This window comes from Dendrobates tinctorius, unplaced genomic scaffold, assembly GCF_039654945.1.
Source record: "Dendrobates tinctorius isolate UK_male_01 unplaced genomic scaffold, ASM3965494v1 ptg000044l, whole genome shotgun sequence".
Taxonomy (NCBI): domain Eukaryota; kingdom Metazoa; phylum Chordata; class Amphibia; order Anura; family Dendrobatidae; genus Dendrobates; species Dendrobates tinctorius.
In genome coordinates this window covers 32,498,819-32,511,908 of record NW_027361712.1, presented here as the reverse complement: position 1 = coordinate 32,511,908, position 13,090 = coordinate 32,498,819, and the positions used below count along the sequence as shown (strand labels likewise).

General features: G+C 38.9%; 1 protein-coding gene across 3 annotated transcripts in view; it reads right to left on the bottom strand.

Annotated features, from left to right (window-relative positions):
* The window catches only part of LOC141089171 (immunoglobulin superfamily member 1-like), a 51,088-nt gene extending 38,265 nt beyond the window's left edge, over positions 1-12,823 (bottom strand). For 2 of the 3 annotated variants that reach the window (XM_073575494.1, XM_073575496.1), the window contains exons 1-5: positions 12,669-12,823; positions 12,358-12,506; positions 11,481-11,765; positions 6,738-7,028; positions 5,318-5,605 (exon numbers count right to left, since the gene is read on the bottom strand). In XM_073575494.1, coding sequence (XP_073431595.1) covers positions 5,318-5,605; positions 6,738-7,028; positions 11,481-11,765; positions 12,358-12,427 — 934 coding nt within the window. In that variant the 5' untranslated portion in view covers positions 12,428-12,506; positions 12,669-12,823. Of the gene's footprint in view, positions 1-5,317; positions 5,606-6,737; positions 7,029-11,480; positions 11,766-12,357; positions 12,507-12,601 lie in introns of all 3 variants that reach the window. The other variant, XM_073575495.1, reaches the window with a different exon arrangement.
* Positions 12,824-13,090: the final 267 nt, after the last annotated feature.

Sequence of the window (13,090 nt, the reverse complement as noted above, 5' to 3'; positions counted from 1 at the left end):
TGGTCTCCTATACTGGTAATGCTCATGCACTAAGCGTATGGACTGACAAATATTTACCCCTAGGGGGTTTACATGAACATACTGTATAATAAATTTTTGTTTACGGGCATCATAAATACCCTTTAACCCCTTAACCCCCAAGGTTGGTTTGCACGTTAATGACTGGGCCAATTTTTACAATTCTGACCACTGTCCCTTTATGAGGTAATAACTTTGGAACGTTTCCATGGATCCCGGTGATTCTGACATTGTTTTCTCACGACATATTGTACTTCATGTTAGTGGAAAAATTTCATTGCTATAACTTGCGTTTTTTTGTGAAAAAAACAGAGATTTGGCGAAAAGTTTGAAAATTTTGCAATTTTCCAACTTTGAATTTTTATGCCCTTAAATCACAGATATATGGCACACAAAAAACTTAATAAGTAACATTTCCCACATGTTTACTTTACATCAGCACAATTTAGGAACCAAAAATTTTTTTTTGTTAGGAAGTTATAAGGGTTAAAAGTTGACCAGTGATTTCTCATTTTTACAATACCATTTTATTTTTAGGGACCACATCACATTTGTTGTCACTTTGAGGGGTTTATATGATAGAAAATACCCAAAAGTGACACCATTCTAAAAACTGCACCCCTCAAGGAGCTCAAAACCGGATTCAAGAACCTTATTAACCCTTCAGATGCTTCACAGAAATTTTTTGAATGTTTAAAAAAAATGAACATTTCACTTTTTTTCCACAAAAAAAATTACTTCAGGTCCAGTTTTTTTATTTTACCAAGGGTAACAGGAGAAATTGGACTGCAAAAGTTATTGTGCAATTTGTCCTGACCACGCTGATACCTGATATGTGGGGGGGAACCACTGTTTCAGCGCATGATTAGAGAGGATAGCACAAATTGTAATAGTGATCTCAATAATGCATAAATTGAAAAACACTTGTGTGATCAATGTGCCCTCTCCCAAATAGATGGATGGCAGACCATCCGGTAATCAATAAAAAGCAAACTAAAGATGGTGAGAGATAAACCTGGTAGGGATTGTGCAAGAAATAAAAAGAATAAAATAGCTTTATAAAAATAGCCTTTATTGTGTAAATTGGCACAACAACATAAAAATACAATATTGCACAATCCCTACCAGGTTTATCTCTCACCATCTTTAGTTTGCTTTTTATTGTTTCAGTGCATGGCAAAGCTCAGAAGGGAAGGAGCGCCGCTTGACTTTTTCACTGCAAAATTGGCTGGAATTCAGATCGGACGCCATATCATGTTTAGAGAGCCCCTGATGTGCCAAAACAGTGGAAACCACCCACAAATGACACCATTTTGGAAACTAGACCCCCCAAGGAACTTATCTAGATGTGTTTTGAGAACTTTGAACGCCCAAGGGCTTCACAGAAGTTTATAACGTACAGCCTTAAAATTAAAAAATCACATTTTTCCACAAAAATGATCTTTTCACCCCCAATTTTTGTTTTCCCAAGGGTAGCAAGACCCCAAAAGTTATTGTGAAATTTGTCCTGAGTATGCTGATACCCCACATGTGGGGGTAAACCACTATTTGGGTGCATGGCAGAGCTCGGAAGGAAAGCAGTGCCATTTAACTTTTTTGGCTGGAATTGAAATCAGATGCCATGCCGCATTTTTAAGAGCCCCTGATGTGCCTAAACAGTAGAAACCCCCCACAAATGACACCATTTTGGAAGCTAGACCCCCCCAAGGAACTTATCTAGATTTGCGGTGAGCACTTTGAACCCCCAAGTGCTTCACAGAAGTTTATAATGCCCGGGCGTGAAAATAAAAAAATATTTTTTCCACAAACATGATCTTTTAGTCCCCAATTTTTTTTTCCCAAAGGTAACAGGAGAAATTGGACACCAAAAGTTGCTGTCCAATTTGTCCTGAGTACGCTGATATCCCATATGTGGGAGAAAACTACTGTATGGGCACACGTCAGGGCTCGAAAGGTAAGGAGTGACGTTTTGGAATGCAGACTTTGATGAAATGGTCTGCGGGTGTCATGTTGCCTTTGGAGAGCCCCTGATGTGCCTAAACTGTGGAAAGCCCCCACAAGTAACCCCATTTTGGAAACTAGACATCCCAAGGAACTTATCTAGATGTGCGGTGAGCACTTTGAACCCCCAAGTGCTTCACAGATGTTTATAACGCCCGGGCGTGACAATAAAAAAATCATATTTTTTCCACAAACATGATCTTTTAGTCCCCAATTTTTTCTATTTTCCCAAGGGTGAAAGGAGAAATTAGACCCCAAAAGTTGTTGTCCAATTTGTCCTGATTGCGCTGATATCCCATATGTGGGAGAAAACTACTGTATGGGCACACGTCAGGGCTCGAAAGGTAAGGAGTGACGTTTTGGAATGCAGACTTTGATGAAATGGTCTATGGGTGTCATGTTGCCTTTGGAGAGACCCTGATGTGCTTAAACTGTGGAAACCCCCACAAGTAACCCCATTTTGGAAACTAGATACCCCATGGAACTTATCTAGATGTGTGGTGAACACTTTGAACCCCCAAGTGCTTCACAGAAGTTAATAACGCCCGGGCGTGAAAATAAAAAAATCATATTTTTTCCATAAACATAATCTTTTAGTCCCCAATTTTTTATTTTCCCAAGGGTAACAGGAGAAATAGGACCCCAAAAATTGTTGTGCAGTTTGTCCTGAGTAGGCTGATATGGGGATGTGGGGGTAAACCACTGTTTGGACATATGGCAGAGCTTGGAAGGGAAGGAGCACCGTTTGACTTTTTCAGCGCAGAATTGGCTGGAATTGGGATCAGACGTCATGTTGTATTTGGAAAGCACCTGATGTGCCTAAACAGTGGAAACCCCCCAATTCTAACTACAACCCTAACCCCAACACACCCCTAACCCTAATCTCAGCCCTAACCCTAACCCTAGCCCTAACCCTAATGGGAAAATGGAAATAAATACATTTTTTAAATTTTATTATTTTTCCCTGACTAAGGGGGTGATAAAGGGGAGTTTGATTTACTATTTATAGCAGGTTGGCAACTGTCATACGCTAAAAGACGCTTTTATTGTAAAAATAGTTTTTGCACCACCACATTTTGAGAGCTATAATTTTTCCATATTTTGACCCACCGAGTCATGTGAGGTCTTATTTTTTGCAGGACGAGTTGACGCTTTTATTGGTACCATTTTCGGGCACGTAACTTTTTATCACTTTTTATTCCGATTTTTGGGACACAGAATGATCAAAAACAAGTATTTCATGAATTTCTTTTGGGGGGTGCGTTTACACCGTTCTGCGTGTGGTAAAATTGATAAAGCGGTTTTATTCTTTGGGTCAATATGATTACAGCGATACCTTATTTGTCTTTTTTTATGTTTTGCCGCTTTTATGCAATAAAAACAATTTTATATAAAAAATAATTATTTTTGCATCGCTTTATTCTGTGAGCTATAACTTTATTTTTTTGCTGATGACGCTGTGTGGCGGCTCATTATTTGCAGGACAAGATGTCATTTTCAGTGGTATCATGGTTATTTATATCCATCTTTTTGATCGTGCGTTTTTGCACTTTTTGTTCGGCGGTATGATGATAAAGCATTGTGTTTTGCTGATAGTGATCCGAGTGACATAAAAACCACAGTTTTAAACAGCTGGCCTGTAGATAACTATTTTTATCAGCAAACAGATGTCAGTAAGTTCGCTAACACTGCTGCAAAATTTAAATGGAGGCCAGAAATGGCAGAATTTTGAGTGCACTTATATGTGATCCATGTCATGGACAAACCACAGTTTTAAATAGATGGATTTTTAGTGCTGTAATATGGAAAGGATCTGGCTGCATTCTACAGTGCCAACAAGCAAATGGAGAAGAAAAACAGTGTTCTCTGGATTGTTTTTTAAGCAAATAATCAGGATTAAGATCAAAAAACATATTCCTGGCCCCTTATACCTATACCTGGCTATGTCTAGAAATATCTGTAAAGCAACAGCAGCAGACAGAACTGGAATGGACACGCTTGTTATATGCACTGCAGTCTGCAACATACACTGCCTGCCTAGCAGTGATATCTATGCAGCTGGATTAGTCCTCAGAAGGACTGTTAGTTAGGATGGATATGTGTATAATATATTGTGGTATACCTACACTAACTAAGAAGCAAGTAAATCTCTCCCTAGCTCAGCAGCACCTCTCCCTATACTGCCTGATTCCGAAGTATACTGTGATGAGCATGGCAATGCCAGGTCAGATATAGACCTGATGATGCTGTGCGGCCAGCCAATCACTGTAATGCCACAACCAACTTGGCAGTGGCATTACAGTGTGTGGCAGACAATCCCTGCATGTTCATTGGCTCTCTAAACAGCACCAAACATGCAGGGAAGGGACCCGAGCTCCCTCTGAGTAATCCTGGAAATACTCGGCAAACTCCTTGCATCTCGAGCAGTGAGATGCTTAGGCCTGTTTCACACTTCCATTTGGGACCATCAGTCAAGATCTGCCCATTTGAAAAAAAAATGGATCCGCCATTTTTCTTGGCGGATCCGTTTTTTTCCTCATAGACTTGCATTATCGGCGGATCTTGACGGATGGTCGTCCGTTCGATCCGCTTTTGTACAGATCCGCCAAGATTTTGGCGTACGCTCAGCGGCCCGGACGGAGCATGTAACGTTATTTTGTTCTCCGGATCCGCTATTTACTAAATTAACCCGCATTTCTGTCTGGCTGCAGGATAACATTCTCTCTCTCTCCTCCACGACATACCCCTCCACATCGCCGCTGCTGATCTCTCTCCTCCACGACAAACTCCTCCACATCGCCGCTGCTGTCCCGTGAGATCTCTCTCTCCTCCACATCGCCGCTGCTGTCCCGCGAGATCTCTCTCTCCTCCATGACATACTCCTCCACATCGCCGCTCCTTTACGGCAACTTCTCCAAGACAGCGCACCTACTGATGCCGCGACCAATGCTGCTGCTCCTGCTACTTCACCGCTGCTGATCCCGCCGTGCCCACAGCTCCTGCGTCACCATGCCCGCTCACAGACAGCGCTACATCGCCGGTATTTTTACTTTTTTTTTCACAGGCTCGGTTCCTTTAATTTTTAACTTCAGCGGATCCGTACATCCGCTGATCCGATGCCAACCGTTCCTGTCAGTCCGCCTGTGGATCTGTTTTCCGCTATTTTGGCAGATTCGGACTGACAGGAAAAACTGAAGTGTGAAACAGGCCTTAGGCGAGTACTGAGTAGTGGCAAAACTACTGGTTAAACTGTGCTTCGCAAAATGTAGAGCAGGTGACAAGATAACTGTCATCTCACCTATTATGTAAAGCTCGTTTATAGGGCTCTGATTGGATGGAATCTCCCTGTTACTCTTTGGACTCCAGTACATACAAGTATACTCAGCTTGATCCTCTTTCGTGACATTCTGCAATGAGTAGATTCCTCTGTGTGATGATGGCCCTTTCAGTTCTTCTCCATTCTTGTAGAAGCGATGGATGGTGACATGAACTGGAGTAGGTGCTTCACATTCCATGGTCAGATTTTCTCCATTGATAAATGTTATGTAAGAAGGCAAGAACTTCAGTAATGGGGAAGTAGATAAAGCTGTAAAATGAATTCATACTTTGTTTCAAAAGCAAACAATAGTATTAATAAAGCACAAAGGAAATTCAACTATTCTGCCATTATATTTCAGAAAAAGAAAGTAGTTAATATGATTATTGTAAGTATTTACCTAGAGAAAATTAAAATAGTGTTTACCTTACCCATATGTAAACCTAAAAATAAAAAAATAAAAAGTTTCCTTGTCAAGTTTCAATCACCAATGGTCCAATATTCATAAAAACAAACCACCACTCCAAATAGTTTAATGAATTGGCAGCCATACTATAGACTTGCTACATTTTCTGTTGCTTTACAGTCTATAGAGGGGAAATTGCCCCACCTAAAAAAGGCATTACGCGTATAGAAATTAATATTATTTGTATCGAAAAATTTGGTTCCTGAGATTTTTTTCAACAAACAAAAAATGTTAAGAAAAATAAGGCAGAAGGCACGAGAAAAACAAAGACTGTGGGTCTCAAATCTGCATGAAAATCGCAACGGGAAAAAACCCTGCTAAAACCAAACATTTTTACCTGGGCTTTGCCACAAAGCTTGCTGTAAATTTTATGCAAAAAAAAACAGTTTAGGAAATGCTTTTAAAATGCTTCAATGAAAAACCACAATAGCAGTATAATAAATGGTGAATTTACAGTTTTTAAATGCTAAAAATAACGGTGAAGAAATTAACAAAACAAACAATAAAAGCATATTTTGTGGTTTTCAAAGATCACACTTTGTAAGAATCCAAATTATATTTTGCTCCTAATAAAAGGTGGTTCTAAAGTCTCTTTGCACTTTTGAAAGGGTACCTCTAGCATTGTAAATGTCTTAAGCACTTTTATGGCATTTTTATACAAAATGTAGCTAAAATACAGCCATATGAACGAAAAAGACCTACATTTATGCCAAAATAGACTTTAGAATGACAACATCGCTCAAACTCTATTTTACTTATTCCATTGATTTCAATTGAGGATGATTGGCTTGGATCCTAGATTTGGGGTTCTTCATGGTCAATATACTATGACTAATAAATATGCCACAAATATTCTTTTGGATGCATGTTAAAAGTACAAGTATTTTACTAGTTACCTAATAGGATGACATTTTCTTCACTATTGTAATGTCATACCTGTTACAGCAATTGTTTGTTGCATGCTTTTGCCAGATGGGATTGTCCTCTGGTGACCTAATACCAAGTATTCACAATTATAGGTCCCTGAGTCCTTGGTACTTAAGCTGGAAATGTGATATTCAGACTTTGTTGAGTCGAGGTAACTAGGTACTTTGGTTGTATCTTTGTAAAAATGATAGGAAATTTGGGAATTTACAACTGGATGTTCACATTCCAAAGTCACAGTTTCTCCTTCGAAGTATAGGGTTTGTTGTGGCTTCACTGATAGAAATGGTGTAGATGGCTGATCTAAAAAGAATAAAAGAAAAAAAAATCTCAAACTGTACTCATATTTATACAGAATATTGATACATGTGACATAAAATGCAATAGAAACATATGTCGTGTCTCCTACGAAGCAGAAAATTGCAATGCACTGCTGATAACATAAAACAAAAAGGAGCAAGCACCGAACATCAGGTCATGAATGGTCAGAGGCGTGGAATATAGAATAAAAAACATTTATTTCATATGTAATTGGTTACATGGTGGCAATACAAAATGGGTGCCAATGCCCACACTGCATAGAACATGTAAAAACAACATTCATAATGGTTAAAATATTATGTGTCCTGAACCACACAAGAGTAAGAATAGGCAAGTAAAAGGAGGAGGCCAAACTGATAGAAAAATATGTCTAATACCTTTGAAGGTAAACTAACAGGAGCCTGCCTGATGAATCTAATGGGGGTCTAAATAATGGAGCAGAAAGTAAAAAATATGCAAAGTGGTCCTGTAGTGTGGTTGCAACAATCAAAAGACAGACAGATAGATAGATAGATAGATAGATAGATAGATAGTGTAAGATGGCCGCCGGACGGTTATTAGCTGAAGTGATGTGAGCTCAGAAGCATGCTCCAGCACATATAGCGCTGAGAGAGTTCCTAGGCAATTCCTGGGCCGGATTTTACAAGCAGTCATAAGAGATGGATTAGAATGACTGCTCACATATACCCTACCCCAGAGACATGGTTTGACAGATAAAATGGAGACCGAGTGTCTCATTCAGTGTCTGGACCTGGAGATGTGTGGATCTCCTGTGTTTGGGCTTTGCTAAGACCTAAAGAACTGGACACTATCCTGAGCAGGCGGACTCGCTGTATGTTGTATGGACTTTTTACTTTATGTTTTCACTTTGTGCCGGAAAAGGTTGTTTTTTCGTTTTGCTATCCTGAACGGTTTATAAAGTTTAAAACCCTTTACACCCGAGGGTGGTTTGCATGTTAATGACCGGGCTAATTTTTGTTAGGAAGTTATAAAGGTTAAAAGTAAAACAACGAATTTTCATTTTTATAACACCATTTTCTTTTAGGGACCACATCACATTTGAAGTCACTTTGAGGGGTCTATATGATAGAAAATACAAAGAGTGACACCATTCTAAAAACTGCACCCCTCAAAGTGCTCAAAACCACATTCAAGAAGTTTATTAACCCTTCAGGTGCTTCACAGGAATTTTTGGAATGTTTAAGGCGATGTGCACAAGTAGCGTTTTTTTGTGTTTTCGCAGCAATTTTAAAGGAAGTTCGTGTTACTGTTCGGGTTCGACTGCCTGAACAACCAGTGTTTGTCACGCTGTCATGTGCATGGCAGCGCAGCAAACACCGCTTCTGATCGGCAGGGAAATCATCCCCGCCGGTCAGAGAGCTGTGGTGCTCACGCTGTCAACTAATGGGTGAGCTGACTTTTTGTTTTTCCACAAATATGAACCCCATTTGCCACCGTTACAGGGCAAGTGGGAAGAGCTGGGCAAAGTGCCAGAATTGACGCATCTAATAGATGTACCTTTTCTGGGCAACTGTGAGCTGCTATTTGTAGGCTGGGGGGGTCAATATCCACCCCTTACCAGCCTGAAAATACCAGCCCCCAGCTGTCAGCTTTAGCAAGGTTGGTTGTCAAAAATGGGGGGACCCCATGCCATTTTTTTAACCCCTCTATTCTTGATAACTAGCCATGCTGAAGCTGACAGGTGAGGATTGCAGTCCCCAGATGTGAGTTTATCTGGCTGGTTAGTAAAAATGCAGGGGAACCCAAGCCATTTTTTTTTAACTATTTATTTACAGAGCAGGAGCAGTTAATGAATACTGCCATCCGCCTCTCCAGCTTTTTGTTTGGCTTTTTTTTTACTAGGTTCACTACTAGTTTGCTACAACTGACCTGCCTTTATGATTCTCCAGATCATTATGAGTTTATAGACACCAAACATGTCTAGGCTTTTTTTAATCTAAGTGGTGAAACAAAATTCGAAACTTTGTTAAAAAAAAGCGCCATTTTCCGATAAAAGTAGCATCTCCATTTTTTGTGATCTCGGGTTGGTTGAGGGCTTATTTTTTGAATGCCAAGCTGATGTTTTGGTGCAGATACAATCTTTTGATCACCCGTTATTGCATTTTAATACAATGTCGTTGCGATCGAAAAATGTAATTCTGGCGTTTTGACTTTTTTCTCGCTACACCGCTTAGCGATCAGGTTAATCCTTTTTTCTTGATAGATCGGGTGATTCTGAATGCGGCACTGCCAAATATGTGTACGTTTGATTTTTAAATGGGGCGAAAGAGGGGTGATTTGAACTTTTATATCTTTTTATTTTTTTATATTTTTAAAAACTTTTTTTTACTTTTGGCATGCTTTAATAGTCTCCATGGAAGACTAGAAGCTGTCGTAACCTGATCGGCTCTGCTACATACAGGCGATGATCAGATCGCCTCTACATAGCAGAATTACTCACTTGCTATGAACGCCGTCCACCTGATGGAGCTCACAGCAAGCAGGCACTGACAACCTAGAGGTCTCCAGGAGACCTCTGGTTGTCATGCCAATGAACCAGTGACCCGCGATCACATGACGAGAGTCATAGGTGGGCGGGTTTCCGGATCGATGGCCAGAAGCGCGAGTTAAATGCTGCTGTCAGCATTTGACACCAGCATTTAACGGGTTAATAGCCGTGGGTGGATCGCGATTCTACCCGCGGCTATTGCGGGCACATGTCAGCTGTTCAAAACAGCCGGCATGTTCTGGGAAAGATGTGGGCCCAGCGCCGGAGCCCACATCAAAGGGAGGGAGTCCGATGTCGACGTGCTATTAGACCTGATGTTAGAAAGGGGTTAAAAGATCTAAAAACACTGATGCGCAAACTTTGTTGAAACCAAAATTTGTGTCTGTATCAAAACTTTTGGTCATGACTGTGTATGTATATATACATATATACACACAGTACATACATAGAATTTGACCTTTTTTAAGAAAAAAGACTGCTTTCAAAAATAGAAATGTTAAAATGTTAATAGTTTATATTTATCAATTAACAAAATGCAAAGTGAATGAACGAAATCTAATCAAATCAATATTTGGTGTGGCCATCCATTGCCTTCAAAACAGCACCAATTCTTCTAGGTATACTTGTACACAGTTTATGAAGGAACTCATCAGGAAGGTTGTTCCAAACACAGACATTGTGTGCATAGAGACTTTTACTTTTACAAATTCTTCTATCGCTTCATGCAATACCAGATTATATTTATCACTGCAGTCCACAAGCCACTTCTTGGAAGAAGGATAAATGAGACATCAGTCTGTGTGGAGGAGGCAGCAGGAGGCAAATAGAGTGTGTAATGGTAAGATAAATGATAAATGTATAGCCACTTTTCTGTCCCAGTGTGGAGGGTTGCTTCAGCTGATTGAATACCACAGACCACATTAAATTTGTATGTGATTGAAAAAGTTAAACAGTTCAAAATTTTTAATGAAACCCAAATGCAAAAGTGATTTGAGGCCCCAAATAAATGTACTGTATTTAAGTAAAAGAAAATGTCCCCATAGTTGAACAATCCATATAAACAGCGGTAATTTCTGTAATAGGGGGAGCTTACAGGATCAACTGGTTAGATATCTGATTGCTTGAAGGTGGCAGAAGTAAAGATTAGTTTTTCTTTTTAGAAGATTTCTTTGTTTGTATCATGGTGCATTGTCCCGCTGAACACTTGAAGATACAGTATACTGTAGTAGCTATAAATGTACATCAAGCATAGTATTAAGGAGTATTTACACAGTACTATTAACTATTCCCTGTGGGCCGATGGGTGTAGAATATGGGATCAATATAATATTGAAAAATCTAAAAAAATAAATAAAATGAGTATAGAGCCCTCTATTTTGTAATGTTCAAAGTTAAAATTTTGAGACTAGACAAACACATTAAGTTGGAAGGTACTGAAACTTCCCCCTATCTATACTGTATATTATATTTCATTGCTTCTAGTTTTGTTTTTCTTTGCTTCATTTGTATTTGTTGTTTTTTTTTTATTTCGTTACTAATGTAACTTGAAGATAAATTATTTCTAATGTACCTGTATGTAGAGAATAATAAAATTAGTATTAGTAAAAGAATAATCCCAAAATATAGGAATTCGTGCTTCAACCTCTATATAACAAACCAGCCTTCTTTGCAATACAACACGATCACCGTTATATGGAGATCCCAGAGATCAACTTGACTTGACTTCATATTACCTAAGCAAGTATGGGAACAATTATAAGGGATTTTTTCAATTCTTAATTTCTTTTGTTTTAATATTTTTCCAGATATGTTTCTGAAAAAGTGAGTCAACCAGCACCACAGTTTATGTCTTGCCCAAACACCAAAATAACTATTTCTGAGTTCTCGCAGCAAATCATAGCTATAAAGACACAATAGACTCTTACCTATTATAGACAGAGACACAGGTAAGCTGACGTCTGATTCTTGCCTTCCTCTGGCATCTGATATCCAATAGAGACATGTGTAGGATCCACCATCACTTCTTTTTGCTGTCCTTATCCTATATTTGCTTGCTTCCAGCCCACCACGAACTTCTACATTATTTTTGAAGAACTTGTATCCATGTATTGTAAAGTCCGAGGTGATTTGACACTCTAGAAACACTGATTCCCCAGTTAGGTATGTAGCATACCTGGCTGATATGATGATGCTTGGCCTCTGAAGAAGAGCTGAAAAACATATATTTTTGAAAACTTTTTCTCGGAACGGCCTCGCATAAGAAAACTAACATTTTGTACTGTTGGCATAGCTCAAACAATCACAGTTAGTTGTAGAACAGGTAGACAAAAAGAAAACTGTGACCTACAAAGGTGTAAGAAGCATTGGTTAATCATTGAAAGTAGGAAAACGCGTTATTAATAATGCTGAAATTTATTGCATTGTATTGTTACAGCAATACTATGTAAAATGCTACAGAATAAGTCTGAGTATGTTTTACAATGTATAAAATCTAAACTGAGAGTGTAAGTACTATGATATTGTAGTGATTTGTAAACTTTGGGCCTATAATAAAATTCAGAGCTATGGCCTTTTTAGTTATTTTGCAGTCACAACGATGGTGTATGAGCCTTAGAGTTGGCATGGAATCATTCAATATAGATCTAGAACACTCTAGATAATAAACCTACTAGTGAATACCATATATGGTACCCAAAATATGGACCAAAGCGCGGATCACAATGTTTTAATCAATGTATTGGCGTACTTTTAGTCACTATATAGGGAAATAAAAGGCATAGTGAAGTGTATTCATCCACTCACCTTCATACAAATTGAGCTCTGATAGAAGACAAAACCATAAATGGAAGCATATTTGGAACACGTTATGCATGGCGTAAGAATAAGGCAGTGTCCAGACTAGTCAAAACATCTTTGGGGTTACTTAAAATATTCAGTCGTTTATTGAAGTCCTGTAGGTGAAAGAAATATAGGTCGGAAGAAAATTAAACAAACAGTCTATATAATTTACAAAAAAATAACAATGCAATTACAACCATAAGCCAACCTTCTATCGGTTTTCCATATATCCTGAAACGATTTAAAGGGATTAAAACACTTATTTGCGGCATTACCTCTGTGCTTGGTATCTCGCACACCGATACATTATTCTAGGATGATGTGATATTTCTTTGGGGTTTTGGTCACAGCCCCTTCCCTCTACACATCTGGGAGCACAGCCAGGAGCAAGGGAGATTCAGGAGAAGTTGAATTGTTACAAAGGAATCTCCTGCTGGCAGCTTCGGCCGGTGAAACAAAACAGGAAGGGAAGAGCAAAAGAGGAAACTTGATAATAACGAGTAACGCGGAAAGACACACTTGTACAGCACATATGTTTTATATTCCCTTGTACTAAATAATATCTTTCCTAATGGCTGCACAACAAGAAAGAACATAACTATATTTTATACTACTAGAGATAAGCAAAGGATTTCTTCTGTTTTGAAATTTGCTGTAAACTTCACTTGTTCCAAAGAAGAGAACATTTTTACATATA